The following is a 23,645-nucleotide window of genomic DNA, read 5'->3' on the forward strand; positions in this document are numbered from 1 at the left end:
TCTGCTTTAACATTATACCTGTACATTGTCTGACGAATGCCCAAAGGTAAGGTACAGAAAAGTGGAGCCGTCGATTATGTTGAGAAAACTTAACCAACATTCAGGAGAGGTGCTGTGGAAAGAGTGGTTCTGTGTTCAAAGTGCCAGTGCTGGCAAACCGTCCAACTTGGCATTCTTTGGGTTACGGCAGAGACCGCAAAGCAAGAATCCCACGAGAGAGCTTGGAAGCTCAGGGCCCTACGCTATGCTTTTTTGCCTTGATGACCTAGACAAAAAAAGCATTCGAAGGGATTCGAACCCGCACTATCGCGCGCCTTCCATGCATCCCCCGATACACTTCGCATACATACTAATTCTTCCAAGTTGTTTCACATTGTGATCTTGCATTTGAAAGCCCTATTTGAATATGCATTGTGGCCAGCCGTCTTTGATGGCACGGTACGGTAGGGGATAGGTACGGGACAGGTACGATCGAGGGTAATACGACACCGTCTCCCGTACCGTACCGTACCATCAAACACAGCTGGCCACATACAGCTGCCCGCAATATTCAAATAGGGCTTTCAAACGCAAGATAATAACGTGAAGCAACTTGGAAGAATGGGTATGAATGCGAAGCGTATGGGGGAATGCATGTAGGGCGATAGTGCGGGTTCGAATCCCAGGTTATGCCTGAAAAAAAAAATAGGAGAATTGAAAAATTTATAACATCCTATGCTTTTTTGCCGTCAGATACGGATAGCGCCAGGCGTGACACAAACAAACAAACACACACACAAATACCAAATTAAAGCTGTGTGGACCCTGGCTAGCGCCAGACGTTACTGAAGTAACGTCTTCTGCATAGCTACGGGAATAATTTTAACTGTGTGTCTAATAGAGCTACTTTCAGAGTTTTTGCGGAAGGGGAATTTGTTTATACAATCGTTAAAAAGCAACAACCCCTAACCCAGTGATGGTCTAAACCAGCTAACAACACATAATTTACCTGTGATATGCAGGACTTGACGTCTTGCCAATTCGCTGTGTGAGGTCTGCAGTTGTAGAATAACACAAGTAACATCAAAACATTGACAAACGCTGAGTGGTGCCGGAACTTCACCATTATCTGCCAGGTACATCAAGAACTGAGAGTCTTCTCCTACTGAAGTGCATTGACAGAAAATATGATGTATCGGAATCGGGTGAGACAAAAAAAGAGAAGGAGTGCGAGAGAGAGAGAGAGAGAGAGAGAGAGAGAGATAGAGAGAGAGAGAGAGAGAGAGAGAGAGAGACAGAGATTGATAGATAGAGAGAGAGAGAGAGAGAGAGAGAGAGAGAGAAGTGAGTGAGAGAGCGAGAGATTGAGGATATACGCTTATCACTTTTGCCCGAGAGTTATCAGTCAGGCAGCCATGAAGCTACTACATATTCTCAGCACACACTGTTCATGCAAATAACACTAAGCCAACTCAAGTGGACATCGCCCAAGTTGTCAATGAAACTAGAATGGTAACCATACAGTGATTAGGGCAATGTAGTGCAAACGGAAGCCCACCTTCAAGCTCGCGGGCTACCTTGTCCTGCTCGTGACGCAGTTGCTCCATACGCCTTCCGCGTCGTTCCGCCACGCTTTGAAGTTGTCTCTGCGCAGATGGACTGTATACTGCGGGGAACGGTGATGCCATCGCCTGTATTGGGGGAAGAGGAAAAAGGCAATGAAGAATGCCCTTGCCTAGACGAAGCATGTATTTGGGAATTGACTTCTGCCAATTTACAGCGCTGATGGAATTTGACCAAGTGAGTCAATGCCACGCTGGGCGCTGTGTATCTCTAGACTAGTGAGCACAGGGATATAAACTGGCAAAGGGCGCACGCTCACACGATCGGATTTCATTCAAAAGCACTACTGTACATGTCCATGTCATGAAGATACGCATGCGGAAAATCTTCTCAAGTTCCCGTACTAAACGCAGGCGCGCCCCGTTTTTGTTTGGTCCGGCCGCACCATAGCTTTTAGGCTTTGTGTACCAGTTTATATCATGTCACATTACCTGAGATGAGCTTGCAGGCGAAGCTCTTGATCTCCTCGAGAGATCTGATCGTGGAAGTGACAGCCCAGATGTTACTCGTTGTGCTGGAGGTGAATCTTGCACCTTGCCGTGCTCATGCAAGTGCTGGAGCTGCTGTAGAAGATGAGCTTCCTCTTCGGCCAGGTGTGCTTGCTGGATTATGAATAGAAGGACAAAACAAATAGGAAATTGGACGAGAGAAAGGAAGTTTCTGAGAGCTATAAATAGTACAATTGATCCAGACGCAGCCAGACACCAGAACGAAGTTGTAGAAGTTGCTCTGAGTAAAATAGAACTGATCGGTTTATGATTGCAACATGCTGCTAAATGAAATCCGGTCGTGCGAGTGAAGATTGCGCCCTGCACCATTTCGCAGCCCAGTGTTCGCAGGTCTAGAGCCGCGCAACGCCTGGTACTTGAGTGACACGGCTGGATTTCATTGAGTAGCACTGTACAATATACCTGTGTGTATGTGTGCGTGTGTGTGTATGCATGTGTGTGTGTGTACGGGTGTGTGTGTGTATGCGTGTGTGTGTATGCGTGTGTGTGTGTGTGTATGCATGTGTGTGTGTGTGTGTGTGTACGTGTGTGTGTGTGCGTATGTGTGTGTGTGTGTGCATGCGTGTGTGTGTGTGTGTGTGTGTGTACGTGTGTTGGTGTGTGTGTGTGTGCGTGTGTGTACGTGTGTGCGTGTGTGTGTATGTGTGTGTGTGTGTGTGTGTGTGTGCGTGTGTGTGTGTGTATGTGTGTGTGTGTGTGTGTGTGTGTGTGTGTGTGTGTGTGCGTGCGTGCGTGCGTGCGTGTGTGTGTGTGTGTGTGTGTGTGTGTGTGTGTGTGTGTGTGTGTGTGTGTGCTTGCGTGTGTGTGTGTGCGTGCGTGTGTATGTGTGTGTACGTGTGTGTGTGTGTGTGCATGCGTGTGTATGTGTGCGTGTGTGCGTGTGTGTATGTGTGTGTGTACGTGTGTGTGTATATATATGTGTGTGTGTGTACGTGTGTGTGTGTGTTAGTAACAAACGATAACAAGAGGACGAAAAAAGTTCTTTTACTCCGAGTTTCACGCACTAAGCGATCATCAGAAACCAGTAAAAACACTTTTTTGTCCTTTTATTATTGTTTGGACTAGCTCTGCCTCTCGGTATTGAGCACTCTATTCAGTTTTGTGTGTGTTATTACATAGGAACAAACGTAAAGCAGGGTTCTAGCAAAGTGAGTAGGGGGGGGGGGGGGGGGGTGCAGCAACCCTACTCTGATTTAGCGCGCCCACCTACTCTTTTGTCAATTTTGGTGCTTTTTCAGGCAATTCACCGGAAATGCAGTCGACAGTCACGGATATAGGGGTCATAAAGGCACACTAGTCTGGGGTGAAGTCGAGGGTTCGCTCCCGTATTTGAATTTAGCATGGCAAGACGATTTCGGAAAATGGAAAAACGGGTTACGGGGTATCTGTTTCCCCAGCTCGCCCACAGCGCAGGATCGGCAGAAGCAGTTATTGATCGGTTCGGCGATAAGATAGTGCTTCATATTTCATGCATGACGTGTTGGGTAAACATTACCTGTTGGCAGTAAGCACATGTGTTGGTGGCCAAACAGTTGGTCCGGCCATGCCCTACTTTATTTTGTAGTCTTCCATACTTTGTGTATGATATGGTGGGTTCACATGACCTCCTAAGCTATAAATATGCGTTTGGTTGCCAAACAGTTGGTCTAGCCATGGTCTGACCAACCAAACCGGTTCAGCCGCCCTTACATCAGTACAACTAACCTCAGCAACAAGTGAATCATCATCAGAGGAGAGAGCATCACTTGCATCTGCAGCTGCTGCTGGATTGGAATGAGTTGGTTCCTGCGCAAGGCTCATCTGAAGAACATGTGTGAGCACAGGTATACAGACAAAGCATTGGAAAACCATGCAAACAAAATCTCAGAAGATACAAGAAAGTTCAATACCTGTAAAAAAATTTAACAACTTGTTTTCACACTACGAGTATCAAGCGCGCGCTCATCAGCGCGCCATCTCTTATTTTAAGAGTCAGAATCAAATCCGTGATTATTTCTTTTCCAGTCATTCAACAACTGCACCTTCTCTGATGAGGTCTTAGCGATCGAAACAGCAGCTGCTGTCAGAACGAATAAGACTTCAACGCTCGAAGGAACCTCTTGTTGCTGTTGTGGGCAAGCGAGCGTGTTTAGGAGGTCGGCCACAGAGCCCAATGGTGGTGGTGAATGCCAACGCAGAAGCTTTCAACGACCGAATGCTGCTGCTTACCCTCTGGCTATGATACAAGAGATGTTTCCTAAATAATCTCCAAATCCACTGCAACGCTTTCCTTGCAAGTACTTGAAGAGCAAGGTTTAGGACTATTCGAGCGTGACTCAATCGGGATTCTGCAATGGCCTAAGCACAGCGAATGTCGTGTGGACTCGATCACTGTTCATTCGTTACCAAACGGGATGCCACATGCTGGGTCCGGATATGAGCAAGGTGTTTGACACCGTCAACAGGAAGAAACCGCTCGATGTCATGTCCATTACCATTAGTCGTGAAGAGCTGACCCTCCTCCACATACCCCTGCACTATCAGTAGTCATGATGAGCTGCTGACCCTCCTCCACATGCCGCTGCATAACACCATGTTCCCAAGTCAATATTGGAAGCTCCTTGGCCACACTGTTCACCAGCACGATAGGCACGCCGCAGGGAGATGGCCTGAGCCCTGTCTTGTTCGTTTGTTACCTTGAGGCAGCACTAAGGGACTGCAGGATGATGCTATGCTCCCGTCCTATGGAGGATAAAACCATTCCTTCCGAAACAGGATACGCAGGTGACATCTCGCTCTACAGCGATACCTCGCTCTACAGCGATACCTCGCTCTACAGCGATACCTCGCTCTACAGCGATACCTCGCTCTACAGCGATACCTCGCTCTACAGCGATACCTCGCTCTACAGCGATACCTCGCTCTACAGCGATACATCGCTCTACAGCGATACATCGCTCTACATCGATATCTCGCTCTACAGCGATATCTCGCTCTACAGCGATATCTCGCTCTACAGCGATATCTCGCGCTACAGCGATATCTCGCTCTACAGCGATACCTCACTCTACAGCGATACCTCCCTCTACAGCGATACCTCACTCTACAGCGATATCTCATTCTACAGTGATTTCTCACTCTACAGTGATATCTCAATCTACAGCTCCCACCCTACTAAAGTTATCTTTGACGGTGAACCAGGACAAAATGGAATGGGTAGAGTTAAGTGACCAAGCGGGAGCCTTGAAGCTGACCAAGCAGCTTAGTTCTCTGCTGGATTCGGAATGTGATATAGCTACGTGAAGTGTGGGTTGCAATGAGGGCTGGCGACACCATCCCCGGCCTTAACAAATTTTCTTCAGACTTTTCCCGTTTGCATCTTTCCTCACAATCAATGGATATTTTTTTCAAGTAGGGCAGAAACGACCATTCAATAACTCCTAACGATCAGCCAATATCATTAACGACCGATATATTGGTTTTATTAATTTTTGTCGAACTAGAGAATTTCATGTTGTTTTCAGAGCGAAGAATCTTGTTATCACCCTTTGGAAACTGCTCTCATCAACTTAAAAAAATAGACCGAAAAGACAGCGTCTTCACTCCAGATCTTTTTCAAAGCCACAAATCAATTTTACTGCGCTTGAAAGTACATGATTGCACTCGTATTTACTATCGGATGGAGTGCAAGGGCTAGAACACTGTCAAAGATGTGCATGTGCACAAAAATCGTTAGCACTCATTTGGAGAACTAACGATTATCGATTGCACTCCTAACGATCAACATGCGAGTTATCGGTATAATTGTTTCAGCCCTATTTTCAAGACGATTATTTCTTCATGTCTCCAAGGACCCCCCTCCCTCCCCACTCAAAACAAACATGCACACGTTTAAGAAGGATATCGATATTATGGTGAAGTGCAATCTCCTCTTGAAACGTGACCAACATCAACTCCAAATTCACCATTCACCTTGCCATGGCTGTATTCTTGAGGTTGACTTTCACTCTGTGAAAGTCATCAACTATATGTTTGCACAAAGCCTGTACAAATCTAGAGATCGGTTTTTCAAAAGGACGAGATGAACAGGAACCGCCCCCACCCCCCCCCCAAAACAAACCAAAATCTCCTAAAAAATGTTGATATTTGTGGACAAATCCTAAGTTTGAGGGAAATTAACTTAAAAAGGAAAATTCGGAAGAAGAAAAAGAAGAAGAAAGGAAATCAATAGACTTTGCCTAGCCTATGCTTTGCCGACATTACTAACCTGTACGTCCTCAAGCTGATCGAGAATGTCCCTCTCCGCTCGGTCGCGTTGTGCTCGCCGAAGATCTTGCTCTCGTTTGTACGCCGCAACATCACGCAACTGCAAGTGGCACATCATAGCATGCACTATTCAGTTAACACATGTGACGTGTAGGATTAGTTGCTGTTCTGCAAATCAACGTTTTAATTTTGATTATAAATAAATAAGCGGCTCAGAGACAATAACTTTATTATAGCAATCAGTGAAGCGGATATTGGACGTAGTAATCAACAAAAGAAAATATGAATGTCTCTAGAAAACTTGCTAGGAAATCTTATTATCCATATTTTATTTTGTCGATTACTACGTCCAATGTCCGCTAATCTGATCCTGCTGATTGCCATGATTGTACTTTCCACAAAGTGCATAGTTTTATGGTGTTGCGCAATGCATTTTTTGAATTGTGCATACATCCACGTGCCAATGAAAACCACTATGCATGTACTTACACAATCATACAAATGTACATTTGTACTCCCATTGACCATATACGCACACGCAAACATGCACGCACCCACCTCCACCGTCCCGCCCCCCCCCCCCCACACGCAAACGCCCTTCCTCCTCCTCCCCCCCCCCCTCCCCACCACACACACTCTCACCTTATCCATAACCGCCAGCTTCTGCTTCTGTTGTTATTGTCTCCGCTTCTATATCCCCAGCATTCCAGTCATCGTTTTTTCTTGGAAATGCAGCAGAAGCGAACGTTGCGTACTACAGCCGCTGTTTAAAACTTCGAAGTGAGACTTCATTCAAACACCGCCCGTTCAGCACGCCACAGACCACTAAGCAAGTCATAACGCACTGAGTTTTCAACGTCAGTCGAGCGTAGACCTACTCAGTCTTGTTGGAGAAAAGTCAAGTTGGGAAGGTCAGGTTCGCGGACCTTCCACACTCAGAGTTATTTCGGGAGCACCAAAACGTGGACTTGCTCTGCGCTAATTCGACCTTCACAAGTATTCGTGACGAGTCAAACTTTCGTCTCCAGACTGCCGCTCGTGCACTTTGTGGCAAATTGGAGGTTCGCCTGAAGGAAGCTCACAAGAACAGCTTCATCTGTCTGCATTGCACTTTGCAGAAGGCTAACGCTGCACGCGCACGCAGCAAGAGCAGGAACGAAATGACTGTCAGCAGCAAATGTTGCTCATTTTTCATTGATTCATTTTTGACTTGCTACATTCATCATAATAATGTGCATCCACATTTTAGCACGGCCACAGACCTGCACTTCTAGCTGCTGTGAACCGTGTCATGTGATCGAACAGCGTGTGGTTACGTGGTTCATAGATCTACGAAGTAGTGAAGCCTGAAGTGAAGGGTGACTTGCTCCAAGTAAAAGTGTGACTGTGTTACTTGGGCCGTCAATTACTCTATCCGTCACATGGTGCCTGGTTACGCTCAACCTTCTGTTTGAAGTTCTGTAGTGGGACCCTCACAGAATGCATAGCATTAGTGCGAAGTCAACCACACACCGTAGCATATCCATGGCCAACAGCTGTGGGTCGCGCTCTCGCCACATACGAAATTCAGACCTGCCCAATCATGTTATGCCTGGTCCACACTACAAATAGAACGATTTTTCGGCCATTTATAGATATTGAAAAATCCCCAAGATCGGCACGAAAATCGCTTGGTGTGGGCGCCGGCTGTGTTGCAGCGTTGTAGCACATGTTTGTGTGTAGAGGTAGTCCGAGCACATGTTTGTGTGTAGAGGTAGTCCGAGTGTGTCCGACACAGTCGGCCGATTTCAAGTCGGTGTCGGCGCCGGAAAATCGGCCGAAAATGGGTACTAGCAGTGTGAGCCAGGCATGACTCTGTACCAGTATTGCAGTAAGTGCCTTTAGCATCTTGTTGCAATCGTTGCAGTATACCCAATATTGATTCATTAGAATGTCGGATAAGCCCACCCGCGTATAAGCCCATGCCCGCGCATAAGCCCAGGGTTTGTTCGAACATCACACAGCTTCATCGTACAAGCCCATGCCATGGGCCTAGGTCATACCGGGAGTCCATAAATTATGGACTCTTGGCCATACCATGTACATGTACATGTACGTAGTACATGCACATTATAGTTTTTTTCGTACATTTCTTGTTTTTGTTTGCACAATGGTTTTCAGCAATGTCCTTCACACTTGCTTGATACTTTTCAATAGCACAACTTGGTGTCGGCGTATAAGCCCATGTCCGCGTTTAAGCCCATGTTCTCGTATAAGCCCACCGAAATGTCCTTGTGAAACAGATAAGCCCATGGGCTTATCCGCGGGATTCTACGGTAATACTTTTACGGTCCGATCATGTGCATTACAGGAAAGCCATTGCACTATTGTGACAACTCGCTTCAGACATGCGCCTAACTATCAGCAAGAGTATACAATCATAACCACAGTGGAGGTTATGTCACCTACTCCACTGTGGTTATGTCATAACCTCCACTGTGGTTATGTCATAACCTCCACTGTGTTATTGTACTCTTCCTATCACATACACGTACATGACTGTACATCACAACTCCGGTGTGACGGTGTGATCCAAGGAGTAAGGTGGAACACAGTGAGTGCGTTCGATTACGAACTTGAATCGATTCCTGAACGGAATCACGTTCGATTACGAACTTGAATCGATTCATGAACGGAACCTCGTCGTTCGATACCATGTCATGACTCATGAGCCCTGAAATCGATTCGGACTACATTCATCCTATTCACATGGGCATGGGGTAATGTGAACAGCCAGGGGCGATTCATGAATGTGTTCAGGAATCAATTTGCGGGCATAATCGTACGCACTCAGTGCACAGCTGCGAAACCAGGATAAATCCTCTAGATAATCGAGATTGTGATTATTCCTGGCGATTTAATTCCAGATATATCAGTATAATATTTAAGTGGGAATATTGAAGCGAGGCAACAGTACAGTATCTGCTGAATAGAGAGGAGATCATAAAATTATTTTACTTTGGTTAGAACCAGTTCATTGGAATCACCTTGCTAAGGCCACTTCATGATATTTGAAGTTGTGTTGAAAAGGGGAAAAAGGCTGCAAAAGCACTTATTGACAAGACTGAAATATTTTAACCAGATATCTGAACGTCGTACATAAGAAGTTCATGTCACAAAAGTACATGTAGAGGTTAAGAGGTGGAGGGACACTTTGCTAAATGTGGCATTGAGTCAACAGCTAACCCATGCACACCTTTGGGGAATTCAAGGCTCTGCTTGGCCGCCATTCTCATGCCATGATATCAGATGTACATGTACACCCTACTTGTTTTCGGGATCACCCAAAGAATGGTGGGAAGAACACCGTTGGAGCTGTTACTGGCTTGCACAGCTCTTGAACTTCGAAGAGCGATGTGGATGGCCGATAGCGAATGGACGAGGCAATGTTAGCTCCGTTGCGGTCTTCAACGTACAGTGCCAGTGTGCGGTTGCCCTTGCCCAGGGTGCTTTGGCTTGTCGCCTCACAAACCCCCTCCATGCGCAACGGCAGAATGCTCAGGCCGTTTGTGTTGTCGTGATGGTGGAAGTAGGTCTGCAGTTTCTCCGGGGTCTTGCATTCGGAATTGTCGATTTTGAAGTAGAACCTGGTGATCTGATTGCCGGCTGGCAGGTTGATGCGAACTGAGGCGGTGTAAGAGATACGTAGCGCAGTGCTGGACTGTAGCTTGGCGAATATCATTTGTGCGATGGGTTTGTTCTGAGAAACGGCTGGAGCATTGTACGACACCTGGTACTCGTATCCAAGGTACTGGCGGGAACAGAGGTTGAGCTTTTTCTGAAAGACACATACACACACAAACACACACACATACACGCACACACACAAACACGCACACACACAAACACGCACACACATACGCACACACACATGCAAGTACGACACCATTGAAGTAGTCATGGAACCTTGATGAGAGAGTGCTGGCTACACTGACATTGTGGTATAAGACGAAGGACAGATTGTTGCCCGTTTTGATTATCAGTCCACCGTTGTTATTCTTTCTCGCAGCCATGACTACAATTGCATCACCATCAAATTTTATAGGCTTCATGATCCTCTTTCTAACTTACAAGGTCCTGGTGCTATAGGATGTTTTAGAGATGAAACAATAGACTACTGTAACGATGGGACAGAGAGATTAGTAGATCGGTCACACAACTCATCTAAGTCAGGGCCATGAGCAGTCAGCCAAATAAAATCAATCCAGCACTTGCACTGCAGATATGTTTTTAGTTTTAGTACTTGCAAACATAGCAGACTCAGCAAAGGACGTTCAGGTTCACTGTTTAATGCCGCTAGGCAATCACCAGACAGCTGACATCCTTCGCTGAGTCTGCTTTGTTCTAAGCTCAATCTATGGCATTGAGCACTTTCTGCAGGTCGGGCGCCAACGGAGTTGTGTTTGGAAACCAAGATATGTTTTGGATAAAAAGAAAGGATAACAAGTTACACTTATGACTATTAAACAGTCCGCCAACGTACATGGATCAAGTCAGCGAGTGCGACAAAAGGTACAAATTGGCAAGGAGTAACATTTTGTCCGTTCTTTTTATCCTTGATTACGTGGGCTTAACATCCGAGTTCCAAAAAAATGTTTATAAACCAAATTTTGCACCTTACCGCTTCTCGTTCAACTTTGTCTGGCCATTCTCTGTCAGCTTGGTTCTGCCTGAATGTCAAGGACTTCAGTGTCACATCATTCTTTTCGGCGGCGATGGACATTGTTGAGAGTTTCGTACTTTGCGCAGACACCTCTTCCTTCAGGACGTGCAGCGCATTGCCAAAATCTGTAGTTGCCTTATCTAGCAATGCACAAAACGAACACAGATGTTTGAATGAATAGTATTATAAGAGCAAGCAATCATAAATATCTAGAATATCTCTATTTCCTATCTTCATTTCCTTTTAGAAGAGGTTGGTGCGACTTCGGCGATAGTTGGGGAAGTGTGCGTGTTATACTCCCTACATGAGAGCTCGCGGTTTTCCTGCCGACGTGAATTCTCACTTGACTGACTCGCGACTGCCATCCAGAGCACACGAGAAGTCCATCGAACCGTCCATTCGGCAAACCTGCAAGAAAGCACCATTCCCTGCTCAATACACAGTATTTCAGGGAATTCACCCCTCATAAATTGAGTTCACCAGAGCTCGGTGGAGGCTATTTGGCCATATCCTTCGACTTCCCAGTGATGCCCCCGCCGTCCTAAGCATGGTCAGCTACTTTGAATGTGATGACCACAAGTGGAGAGGCCGCCCTCGCATCACCCTGCCGGTGGAGCTCGAGGACGACCTCAACCGGGTGCAGGCGATTGCAGAGCCTGGAGGATCTGGAGCGCCTATCAGACGTAGCTGCAGTTCGAAGCGAATGGAGGCAGCTACTGGATATGATCTGCGAGTAGAGGTTTCGGCGATGAAACCGCGCCGTCGCCTTTTTCCCAGATCACGGAAATATCGCTCAATACACTTTAAACATTCTATACACAAAGGATTTACAGCTACGTTTGTGCTTGTTGTCTTTATGTCTCCTATATCAACTGCTTCTCTTACCATGTCCAGCATAAGCGAACGTTAGGACTGTGTTTGTGCATGGGTGACTTGCACTTGCACTGTTGACGCTGCCGCGGGAATGCATAATAATAATAATTATAATAATAATAATAATAATAAGTTGAGCTTGAGTAGGCTGAGGAAGATTGTACCTGAAGAGCACCATTTATATAGTGCTCTTCAGGCACAAACATCACCAGGGATACAAACTTACAGAGACGCTCCGTTTCAGGCGCGACAAACACCTCGTGAACACCAGATAGCAGCGTCAGTCAGTGTCGCTCATCAGTCATGGAGGTGCTGAACAAGCGCTGAGGACCGTTGCCTATTCACAACATTGTTGCCTCCAAAGCATCTAATTCGCAAGCCCGCACTGGGGACAACAGTGTGAAGAAGAGGTTGGTGCGACTTCGGCGATAGTTGGGGAAGTGTGTGGCCTCAACCGAAGGTCCCTGGTTCGAGTTCTAGTTGTGACAGTCGATTTTTTCTTTAGTCTTTTTCCCGTTTACATCTTTCCCTCAAACAAATGAATATTTTGCACATGAATTCAAATACAATATATTTGAATACATAATACATTATATTTGAATTTTCAAGTACCACACCTTGTTCGCAGTAGTGGCCTCCATAATTGCCGGAACACTGACAGTAGTAGTGTGGATTCGTAACTTGAAGTGGCGCGCATACGCCTCCGTTCTGACACTGCACGGCGTAACATTGCGGTGTGGCTCGCTCTGCACGGGAACAACAAATGATAAAAGCATGTACAGCCAACTTGGCTAATAACGACTGCGGATATAACGACAATTCGCGAATAACGACATAATTTCCATGCCCAGAGCAAAGTCCCATCCCACTGTAATACATATAATGAGACTTCGGGTATAACGACACTTTTCGAATAAGGACACTTTTTTGATGCCCCGCCGAGTGTCGTTATAAGCGAAGTTGACTGTACAGTGAAACCTGTCTAAGGCGACCGCTCAAGGGACCTTCGAAATGCGGTCGCTGTGTACAGGTGGTCTCCTTAACCAGGGTCATTTGACTGAAATTGACCACCCGTGGTCCTGGTTGTAGCGGTCCCCTTCGACAGTTGAGTTGGTCGTCTTATCCGATTGGTCGCCTTGACAGGTTTTACTGTACATACACATGCAAAGCTAATCTGGCAAATACCACTATTTCATTTTCAAACTGCAGCTTAGTCATTGTTGTGATTTGCTTTCAAGCAATGTGCATAATCAGTAAATTGTTGTTGTTGTTGTTTTTTTGTTGTAGTTTTTTTGGGTTTTCCCGTTCTCGGGGCCTTCTATTCGGTACTCTTTGTAGTTGTACTTCTGTACTGTTGAGTTATCCGAATTCAAATAAACACTAAAAAAAGTATAACCTACCCTAACTGCATCTATGGCAGACTATGGGTCACATGATGTTGGCCATGTTGGTTCCACTGTCCACGATGCCATGATCACTCTCTGCCCAAATTTCGCTAGATGTCAAAGATGTCACCCAATACTTCTGCAGTGTCCCGTATATTCTATCCTTCCGTTGACTTCATCCAGTCCGTGCATGGTGTTTTCAAGTCATTCAATGGTGGGGAGAGGTGATACAGACTGGTTTGGATAACCAACGCATCAATTCATTGCACTGCCAATTTAGGCCGATGATATCATTCATTGTGTATGCCGTGTACGGAGTGGCTAACCCTTGTCAAGGTGAACACTTCAGGGTGGGTTTAATTACATAATTTAGATGTGAACTTTTGTCCTATCCCCAATTAATGTTGTACTTAAAATGCTACGAGTTATGACTAACTGTCCACCAACGCAACCAGATCATAATACTGTACAGTCAGCGAGTGAGACAAAATGGCACAAAACTGACCGTTAGTCATAACTCGTAACATTTCGTCCTTCTGTTTTTGTTACCATCATTAAATCGGCTCACCATCCGAGTTCAATGTTGTACTTGTTGATGTACTTTAATAGCTAACTAGGTAAAGTAACAGACTGATCGATGGCTTACGCAGGCAATTCCTCAGCTTGAGCATACTCTTGCGAGGCGGTAGCACGTGGCCAATCGCCCTGGCCAGCTCCAAGTCTGAGGCTTTGAGGATTTGCTGAACGGAGAAGCCCTCCATGGCGAAATACCGCTCGTACACAGCGCCCGCCTCGGGTGATATACCCGCTGCAACCATTGTCTGCGACATACAGGATGGCATCCATGCCACGTCATGACTGGCGTCTACAGATTGGGTTGAAAAGAACAAGAAAAGTTGTATTTTACTATACCAGGCAGAGCCGGACTTATGCATTCAGAAAGAATTGTCTCATCTCTCCTTCACTACTCAGACTGATCGCTTTTCTAGAGACAGGAAGTTCTTACCGCTTCCGCTAAGCGCCACTCTTGCGAACCTGAAGACCAGGAGGCTAGACAGGAAGAAATTGGCCAAACCCGCCATTCCAGCTTGCGAAAATCCACTCCGCCGCTGCGGTCTCCAGTGGCCGTCTATCTGTATCTATTGAATCAGAACGTAGTTTGATCTGCGCAAAGTTGGCGCGGTGGTGAAATCATGAGGATAATGACTTCTAAACTATGGCGTTGCAGCATGCAAACGCAGTTCCGTTGCCAGAAATCCTGCACATTGTTAATGTTCACATCAATAGGGCACACGCATGAGGTGATGGGAGTAGCAGAGGCCAGTCAGACCGTAGGAATATAGCACTTCTCGCCTCTGCTCTGCTAAATCTGTGCTTTCCATGTCTTACTGGTAGCGCTATTGTATTGCTAGGTACTTACCACTCTCACATTTTCGGCTCGCGGCAATATGCCGCCAACCACGTAAGTAAGTTAGTGTTCTAGAGGTGTAGCGTATCCGGCAGTGAACACAAAGCAAGACATTCACATGACACACACGCACTTTGTGGCCTACATACTGTGAACGGTAGGGGAAATCCCGTCGACTGGGGCACGTATCGAAAAGTCATCTTCTGTATTGGTTGCACGTTGACGAATACAACGACGGCGTACATGGGGGTAGGGGTGCACTGCGAGTGCGTGTTGATGGATAAGGATACACTGTACTTGCGCTAGGAAAGTGCCCTCTACTTTAGCCTGAAGTTTCTTTCTATTTCCGCCACCTACTACGAGCGCGGTCAATTTGCCATGACGTTTCGCAATTTCGACGCATAGCTAGGATTGCAAAGTACTTCACATATGGAAAGTGTGCCTGGCATCATAATCGTCCACTACTCAATACATGTCAGGCACTCGTAGTGAATGACTGTGTATGATGCAAGCTTTTTATCTATAAAATTATTGCACGCATACTACATAGCTATATAGGGCTCTTCACTTTCCCAATGCCACGTCTTTACTTCGCACATAATGCACTAACTTCCACACTAGCATCAAATATCTAGGCCTGCTCGTAGAGAATTCGATAGTGAATGCTGCTGTCTGATGATCGCTCCGGCGCGTGAAACGTGACGTTAGTTACAGCTAACACAGCCTTTCGCCTCTGTTGTGTGTGTAGGGCTTTCCAAGCACATGTAACAACTCCCTTTCTCTTTGCCGCCCAGGATAGCCAATTACTGTTGGGCCAAAAGCAACTTAACTGGTGATCATATCCTTTGTTGCTGAACGAGCCCTCTCAGTGCTGGAGTTATTGGGGATGGCCTTGCCCCGGTGAACAACACGCAGCAAGAGCTAGTGTTTGTGATTATGGCGAGTGTACAACTAGCGCGATCACACAAGGATAACAAGACCTCTGGAGGGTGGAGTCAACACCACGGAGTCCCGACATATCACCGAACGACAATTCACCGAATACCCAGTTCTCGGACCACCCCCCCCCCCCAAACACAGCTGCGCTAGTGAACAGTCAGTATTAGTCAGCCCCGAATCGATAGTTATTTGTTTTGTCACACCTCAACTTCTGTGGTATAGTTCTATCTTCGTCCTCTTTGAAATTTAACTCTTTTTGGTATTTTGTCTTGAGCCGAGTTTGTGTTCTTTGTAAAAATTAAAAAAACTCTGTAAGTTGTGCCCTGGCTTATGTCCATAACGATAATTGAATACGGTCTCATCGAAACACAATGTACCCCGCAGTCGCACATCTGACGGCAAAACTTCCGTGACGCAGCTCCCCGGATAAGGTGTGGGTCCTTTTCACTCAGTGGAGACAGAGTCGAGCGAGCTATACTCTCGGTGCCGAAAACTGCCCCTACATGGCTTGTTCCCCTTGTCTAACCCCCAAGACGAAAATGAAGTATTGTAGCCAACTGGCCAAAATTTAAAAACCAAAAAAAATGTTCAAGTACACTGGTTGTGATCCAGATAACCCCGCCGCCTCTGCCTGTGCTCTCCGAAGTACCAGCGCTGCTCGATGAAATCCAGTCGCAACCTTTAAGTACGCGCAAGGCGTTGCGCAGCCGTAGACCATGAACACTGGGCTGTGAGATAATGCGAGGCTCAAACTTGAGAGTTGAGGGACGTGACTGGATTTCATTGAGCAGCATTGTAACAGTCCTGACGTTCCTGCAGGGCTGAGAAACTGCCTGCTTGTGTCACATGATTAATTTAGCATGATTCATTTGAATTCAATCAGAACAAAGTCACAAAGCAAAGCTATGACGGGAAAAATAATATTCCTCGCTTCCAATAACTACTGCGCGGCGCGTATGAAGGCCACGTGATTACGAACATCTAGAGAAGCCAGGGAAGGGAAGGTGAGTGAAATGACAAGAGACAATGCTCACGATGACAGAGAATCTGAGAAAAGGGAGAGAATCTGAGAAAAGGGAGAGAATCTGAGAAAAGGGAGAGAATCTGAGAAAAGGGAGAAAATCTGAGAATAGAGAGAGCATCTGAGAAAAGGGAGAGCCTCGCAATCTGAGAAAAGGGAGAGAATCTGAGGAAAGACACGGAATCTGAGAAAAGGGAGAGCCTCGGAATCTGAGAAAAGGGAGAGAATCTGAGGAAAGACAGGGAATCTGAGAAAAGGGAGAGCCTCGGAATCTGAGAAAAGGGAGAGAATCTGAGGAAAGACAGGGAATCTGAGAAAAGGGAGAGAATCTGAGGAAAGACAGGGAATCTGAGAAAAGGGAGAGAATCTGAGAAAAGGGAGAGAGTCTGAGGAAAGACAGGGAATCTGAGAAAAGGGAGGGAATCTGAGAAAAGGGAGAGAATCTGAGAAAAGGGAGAGAATCTGAGAAAAGAGAGAGAATCTGAGAAAAGGGAGAGAATCTGAGAAAAGGGAGAGAATCTGAGAAAAGGGAGAGAATCTGAGAAAAGGGAGAGAATCTGAGAAAAGCGAGAGAATCTGAGAAAAGCGAGAGAATCTGAGAAAAGGGAGAGAATCTGAGGAAAGACAGGGAATCTGAGGAAAGACAGGGAATCTGAGGAAAGACAGGGAATCTGAGGAAAGGGAGAGAATCTGAGACCAATGTATAATTCACTCAACTACTGGTGCAGGTGCAAAGATTCGCTCCTTACACAGGTACATATTACACATGTAGCTGATGCACCTAATTGTCAGAGCATGCAATTGCGTTCTTGGGTATATCTGCGAGGCGAAACCTAGCTATCGTTCCCATTTCCCCATCTAAATAATGTAGATTTCGATAAATGTGACAGAGCAAAAACAGGAGTTCAGGCTGGCAAAGACAATTGTGGATACGCGATCTGCATCAGAAATGGCGTCACTCGGAAGGTGAGTATGTTAGTTAGTCGTCGATTAATCAACCGTCCACTGCAGGGAGAGTGCGGTACAGTCAGCAGAGTGTAGATGACAGAAACACAATGCAATCGCAGAAACAGAAGGAAGATAAATGACTTATTTTGTTTATGTAGATGAGATCCTTGATCGCGTAGAAACGTGTGATATTGAAGGGAGAAGATCTTTGATAATAATAATTATGGCAAACTGCTCCTGTACTCCAGATGTGACTTGCTTGAGACCGGGTTTATTCAGATGTGATTTTCTTGAGAACGGGTTTATTCAGATGTGACTTGCTTGTACGTAGTAGTTTAGGTGTAGCTCCGGTGAGACGCCTGTTGTACTACACTATGGTGTTGATCATTTGCAGAGTTCCTGCACTTGAAATAGCGATGTTGACGGGTACTGTACTGTCGGTGTGCTCACCTGGTTCTCAGGCACTTCGCCGTACAGCGCAATCTCGCGATTTCCCTTGGCCAGCGCGCCGTTTGTCGTCTCCTCACAAACTCCCTCGATCAGGATGGGAATGTTGAGGTCGGCCGAGGAGCCGGGCTGATGGAGCACCATTTCGATCTTGTCCGGCACCTTGCAGTCATATCCGTCGATTTGAAAGTACCATCGCGTGATGATCTGGCCAGCTGGTACGTGGATGTGGAGCGATGTGGAGTAGGAGATGCGCAGGGCAGTCTTCGCCTGCTTCTTCTTGAACGTCATCTGCGTCACTGTGCCGTTCTGGCCAACGTTTGTAGTGTTGAACTTGCTCTTGTACTGGTAGCCAAGGTACTGCCTTGAGCAGGATTGCAAATGGCTCTAAAAACAAAACAAGGGAAATTCACACAAAATTGAATTTCTAGTCCAAAGCCCTTCTGGGGGGGGGGGGGGGGGGGGGGGGGCGTTAAATAATTTCCGAGGTGATCAAACGTACAGTGTACATATCCTAAAAGGAAGTAAATTCGATACACTTCACAATGGATTGCAGCACACGTGCCACTCCAAATACTGTATCTCGAAAAGTCCTAGTGACTCATTGTCACACAGTATTTTCTTTTAAAACCAATCTTGATAGGAGCTTTTCATAGAACGCCTCCTTGTATTATATAATTATGTACAAGTAAATTATTGTAATGATCCATGCGAGTTGAGAAACCAATCTCCTGGAATGCGACTCGTAAGTTGTCATGTCGACAATCGGATTTCAAAACAGGAGGTAGCTTTCCGAACATGTACATGCCCTTTTCACGACCGTTATCTCCAGGCACATTGAACTACCTACTTGAAATACAGTCAACTTCGCTGATAACGACTGCGGATATAACGACAACTCGCGAATAACGATAGCCCAGAGCATAGTCCCATCTACCCTGTTAACATTATAATGAGACTTCGGGTATATGGACACTTCGCGAAGAAGGACACTTTTCTGATGCCCCGCTGAGTGTCGTTAACTTATACGCAAAGTTGACCGTGTTATGCACCCCATGACCATCACGTGTACCGTATTAATAATTATCTTGTTGATAATGGAATTTGATCATAGGAGATAGGACAGAAGCGGAACGTATAATTATACCCAGATAATTATATTATTACGCGTGCTGTGGTATTATTATTATTATTCAACGCAACAAATAGAGTAAGCTGCGCACTCAGTACAAACACCATTAGCAAAACTTGTTGTACATTTTTATCTCCACGGAAGCTTTTTAATTATTATTATTATTATTATTATGACAATCACGACATTAACTGTGCACCATGATGATTATAGGCTAAAGCATCAATGTTCGAGTTTGGAGTGAGTCACGTGATCACATACCAGTGCACTGGAGAGGAGAGGCTGGAAGAATCTCTCCGCGAAATCCACCCTGGCCTTTAGCGTTCGGATGGACCAGCCGTGCGAAGTCAGCGTGTGATCCAGGGTTTTGATGGTTTCTTTCTGCTTGTCTACTGTCGACTGAAGTTGTTTCAGTTCCTCTACGGCTTTGCTGTTCTCTGAAATACAGCAGCAAACAACAAATCGAGAATATTATAGTCCCCAGGAAAATCGCAAGCGCCTACATATGGAACAACAAATACAAGCAATTCGAGGAAAGATGACCCTTCACTTCACGCTGTTCAGCATTATTATCAAATGCTTTGATAGAGGAGAAGACTGACAAGACTGAGAGCTTGTGATGAAACGTACGAACTAACTATAATGGAATATGACTTGCATAACAAGCACCTCCTTACATCTAACTACTGGGAACTTACTCTTTTCGCAGAGGCCACCAGAGTACAAGGCAGGACACTTGCAAGTGTAGTAATGATACCACATGGTGCTGTCCGGCTCGCAAGTGCCCCCGTTCTGACATTTGGCCAGGTAGCATTCAGGTGTTCGACGCTCTACAGGCAGTATACACACATAAGCAAGAACACTTGTTAACGGGGAGCAAGTTCCTGCTGTTCATGGAGACGGAGAGAGAAAGAGGGCATAAGAGAAAGGTAAAGAGAGAGTAGGGAGAGAGAGATGGAAATAAAGAGAGAATAGATTCACAAACGGAATCCTCCAATGTCTAGGTAAATATACCGGCAAGCGAAGTTTAGTTAGGAGAACCGAAAGGATTCGGGGCAGTGACTAAACTTAGAGGAGTGAAGCAGTAAGCCGTTTGTAAGCAATCAGTTGCACTCAAGCACAAGAAATGATCTTGATGAAAGGCTCTCGCTGGAACTGCTCATTGTGATCATGCACAACATGATTATGAGGGTAAACCCGAGGACGAGGGTTCTTCTAGATACAGTACTAGGATGCTGGACATATAGCACATACATTTAAAAGAAGGTTTAGACAGGACTATCTAGCGTCATTGAATGTTAAAAAATATCTTTTTGCAAAAGGACACAAAACCGGCTCAAGAAAAAAATTGTCTTCAGCCGTTTTTTTTATTATTATTAATAACAAGACGTACTGAGGCATTTCTTGACACCACGGGCGACTGCTACGGTGGACTCCAGTACCTTGGCCACCATGCGATCCGGGGCATTCAGGATCTGATTCTCCGTCCAGTGGTTCTTGGCCAGGCGATGCTCGTAATTGAATGTCATCCAGGGATCAATTCCAGCAGCCACCAGCGAGAAGTGCATGCAGGAGTGCGGCACAGCCTCTACACTTTCAACAGTGCCTGCAATACACAGTGTTCATATTGAACGCACAAAGACGCATGAACATGAAACATATTCAGTATAACTCGGGTAAGGTCTACCCGTGGACAGCAGGAAAGTTTACAATTACAGTGTTCTCAGTATCCGAGAGACGTATGTTTTCCTTTTCTTGTTTTGACGTCTTATCCCACACTACTAGTTCTTGGTTTAGTTTTTGGCCTTTTTCGTGCTTTGGAGTTATTTGTTGTTGACATGTAAAAAAAACCCCAAAAAAACAATACTAGTACTTTAGCAAAGATGAATACACCCATGCTCTGGACAATGTCAGTACTGATCACGAGTACGTACGAAGTAAAAGGTCCACTGTACAAGCCTACTAGTATTTGGATCACGATAGCCAGCGGAGTGGTACAGTGGAGTATCAGCACATCATGCCCCAGACACAATGCTTTTTCTGTTGGTTATCAAGTGACATTGCCTGTGTGTATTGTATTCAATCTACGAGTTAGAATAGCACGAAGTTTACAGAACGAATTTTACAGACCATTCGGCCTTTGTCTTTTAAAAGACAAACAGCGAAGATCCGGCATACTGTAGTTCGGATTATTATAGTATTGGCAAGAAAAATAGATAGCTCAAAATTTCCCCGATCTTGGGAAATGTATGCAAGCCTAGAACCGCAAGCAACTACTTTGTCGGTTCCCCATTTTTTGCCCCGGATGAGAGCAACAGCCCCTCTACCTTTGTCGGTGGAGACAAAATGGAATTACTACTTCGAAGTATAATTTAAAATGTGCACTCACCCGTTAGCATATTCAGACAAAGACTTGCCATGATCACGAAGGAAACGAGCATTTGTACCAACGCCATCCTGACAGACCGCACAACTTGCTGAAGCAGCTTGTAGATTTTCCTACGTCCGCTACAAGTCGCCTGTCAGTCTACTGTGATACCGAACAGAGTGCATTGATCATTAATTTGTTGCGTCTTTCCCTCAAACCAGTGAATATCGATCATTTGCTTTCGCTTTTCCCGTGCTTCGGCTAAGAGCCACTGCAATGACAATCATCCCCTGACGCTCTGTACTTGATTTTCCAAGGTTTGTTGAAGAGGTGTTTACGACGACTTTCTTCTATCTATTGCCACCTTTCCTGTTAGCATGTTATCGTGAGTATAAGGTGTGGTTGGTGCTGACGTTAGAACGCCGACTCGTGACCAGGGCACGAACGCGGTACACCACCAGAATAAGCTCACCATGGCGGTTCTATTGTGGTCCAAATAGGTAGCCTGAACAGGAGAGCGGAGTGTTTGCTATTGTTGTGGTATTCTGAGGTTGTACGCGCTCAAGTCTGAAGAGTTCCAACTCGTGACCGCGGTACGAAAGGAACACTATTGCAACAGAATAACCTCGGGAGTGTGTTATTGGTGCGGTATCGAGGTGTTGTAATGTAAGTGTTCAAGTTAGTGCGAGCTAACAACTAGTGACCACGGCACGAATGCGATACATCCCCAGAGCAGTGTGAGTGGGAATGACTGTACTTGACCTAGCTACCCAGCTGAAACCAACACTCTCTGAACTGGGGAGGTGTGTGAGGGTAGAAGGCATTCGAAAGTACTTAGTAATTCACAGGAGACAGACCGCGAAGCTCGTCACCGAGCCGTTACCGTGTGTACAGACTGAATGCGATGACCACGGGTCACAACTAGACATACAATGCACAATGTAGCGTTTTTGCAATGTAGCGTTTTGCAATAATAATTATAGCGTTTTGCAATGTAGCGTTTTGATCTACTCTGCAATGTAACGTTAGACGAGTACACTACATACTTTATCGGCCGTTAGTCTATTTTATTTAACGAAACTTGTGGTCCACGACCAATTGGCAAACACAGAGAGAGAGATAGATAGATAGATAGAGAGAGAGAGAGAGAGTGCATCCGTTGGTGGTCCCTGCAGAATCTGCTACATGTAGCCCTAAATAGAATCATGATGACTCACCGGCACGCCATGGATTGAGTCGTTTTAGCCTTATCAGAATGACGATGCACATGCCGATTGTGCATGTATTGTGGGAGAGTACAATGACATTGCACTTTCACCGGTTTGAGGGAAATACACAAACGAGAAAAATCTGAAGAAAAAAAATTGACTGTCACCGCCAGGATTCGAACCAGGGACCTTCGCTTGAGGCCAGCAACATATCAACATTGTAATTTCCTAACATTGTAGTACATGTAATTTCTCAAAATAAAATGCATTGCATGGCTGATTGGCGGTCCTTTCTGGCGAACACAAAATACAGTTGAAGCCTCCCAAGATCAAGTCGTGGTCGGGTGTGTGAGCCCTTCCGGTGTGCTACTTGATGTGGGCTACCCTCTCTCATCAAGCATCAAAGAGTTTGTCTCTTGCGCAGTTCGTGACCTGCTTGCTTTCCCACAAGAGGAGAGTAAAATGCGCAAGCGGGTCTCGGTAAATATTGCGTGGTCGGGAGGAAATATCACCAAGCACGCCTGCTGTTTCTGCAGATGTATCAACGCGTCACACAGAAAGGAAGTAAACTTGGACAATCTCTGTGTCCCTTGCCACACGCAGTGATGTTTCATTTACGTTTTCGACACTGTTGTAGGTCTGTTACATGCCTTAGTAGTACGCCTGGATGAGTTTGAGTGCGAGGGGCATTCCATTACACCTTGCATAGCCCCATATTGAAGTGAGCCATTACGAGGACATGAATTTTGTGCTGGGAGCTGCGCTGGAGACCCCGACACGGTTGCAATAGGGCAGGTTTGGAGTGTTCAGTGCAGCTTCCAGTACTTCTTTAAGCTCATCACCTCGTGCCACGATCAC

General features: G+C 45.8%; 3 protein-coding genes across 3 annotated transcripts in view; all 3 read right to left on the reverse strand.

Annotated features, from left to right (window-relative positions):
* The window catches only part of LOC135826872 (uncharacterized), a 44,003-nt gene extending 36,474 nt beyond the window's left edge, over positions 1-7,529 (reverse strand). Inside the window, exons 1-6 of the mRNA XM_065339479.1 lie at positions 6,999-7,529; positions 6,358-6,456; positions 3,816-3,911; positions 2,034-2,204; positions 1,538-1,670; positions 989-1,034 (exon numbers count right to left, since the gene is read on the reverse strand). Coding sequence (XP_065195551.1) covers positions 989-1,034; positions 1,538-1,670; positions 2,034-2,204; positions 3,816-3,911; positions 6,358-6,456; positions 6,999-7,007 — 554 coding nt within the window. The 5' untranslated portion in view covers positions 7,008-7,529. The remainder of the gene's footprint in view (positions 1-988; positions 1,035-1,537; positions 1,671-2,033; positions 2,205-3,815; positions 3,912-6,357; positions 6,457-6,998) is intronic.
* Positions 7,530-9,158: 1,629 nt separating this feature from the next.
* Positions 9,159-14,695, reverse strand: LOC135825692 (uncharacterized). The gene is made up of 5 exons (XM_065338310.1): positions 14,323-14,695; positions 13,963-14,193; positions 12,549-12,677; positions 11,017-11,198; positions 9,159-10,173 (listed from the first exon to the last, which is right to left on the reverse strand). Exons 1-5 carry the CDS (start codon positions 14,396-14,398, stop codon positions 9,676-9,678), a joined length of 1,116 nt encoding a protein of 371 aa, XP_065194382.1. The 5' UTR covers positions 14,399-14,695; the 3' UTR covers positions 9,159-9,675.
* Positions 14,696-16,513: 1,818 nt separating this feature from the next.
* LOC135826109 (uncharacterized) lies at positions 16,514-21,938 on the reverse strand. Its single transcript, XM_065338747.1, has 5 exons — positions 21,601-21,938; positions 20,605-20,817; positions 19,910-20,041; positions 19,473-19,648; positions 16,514-18,466 (listed from the first exon to the last, which is right to left on the reverse strand). Exons 1-5 carry the CDS (start codon positions 21,665-21,667, stop codon positions 18,017-18,019), a joined length of 1,038 nt encoding a protein of 345 aa, XP_065194819.1. The 5' UTR covers positions 21,668-21,938; the 3' UTR covers positions 16,514-18,016.
* Between the last annotated feature and the right edge of the window lie 1,707 nt (positions 21,939-23,645).

Source organism: Sycon ciliatum, chromosome 10 (assembly GCF_964019385.1).
Source record: "Sycon ciliatum chromosome 10, ocSycCili1.1, whole genome shotgun sequence".
Lineage (NCBI taxonomy): Eukaryota > Metazoa > Porifera > Calcarea > Leucosolenida > Sycettidae > Sycon > Sycon ciliatum.

Excerpts from the sequence above, each read along its gene's own strand:
- LOC135826109 (XM_065338747.1), bottom strand. The coding sequence starts at position 21,667 with ATGGCGTTGGTACAAATGCTCGTTTCCTTCGTGATCATGGCAAGTCTT. Across the intron at positions 20,818-21,600 it reads TTGTCTGAATATGCTAACGG|GCACTGTTGAAAGTGTAGAG; the intron begins GTGAGTGCACAT and ends TGTGTATTGCAG. Across the intron at positions 18,467-19,472 it reads CTCTCCTCTCCAGTGCACTG|AGCCATTTGCAATCCTGCTC; the intron begins GTATGTGATCAC and ends TTTTGTTTTTAG.
- LOC135825692 (XM_065338310.1), bottom strand. The coding sequence starts at position 14,398 with ATGGCGGGTTTGGCCAATTTCTTCCTGTCTAGCCTCCTGGTCTTCAGG. Across the intron at positions 11,199-12,548 it reads AGGCCACTACTGCGAACAAG|ATAAGGCAACTACAGATTTT; the intron begins GTGTGGTACTTG and ends GTGCATTGCTAG. Across the intron at positions 10,174-11,016 it reads ACAAAGTTGAACGAGAAGCG|AAAAAGCTCAACCTCTGTTC; the intron begins GTAAGGTGCAAA and ends TGTGTCTTTCAG.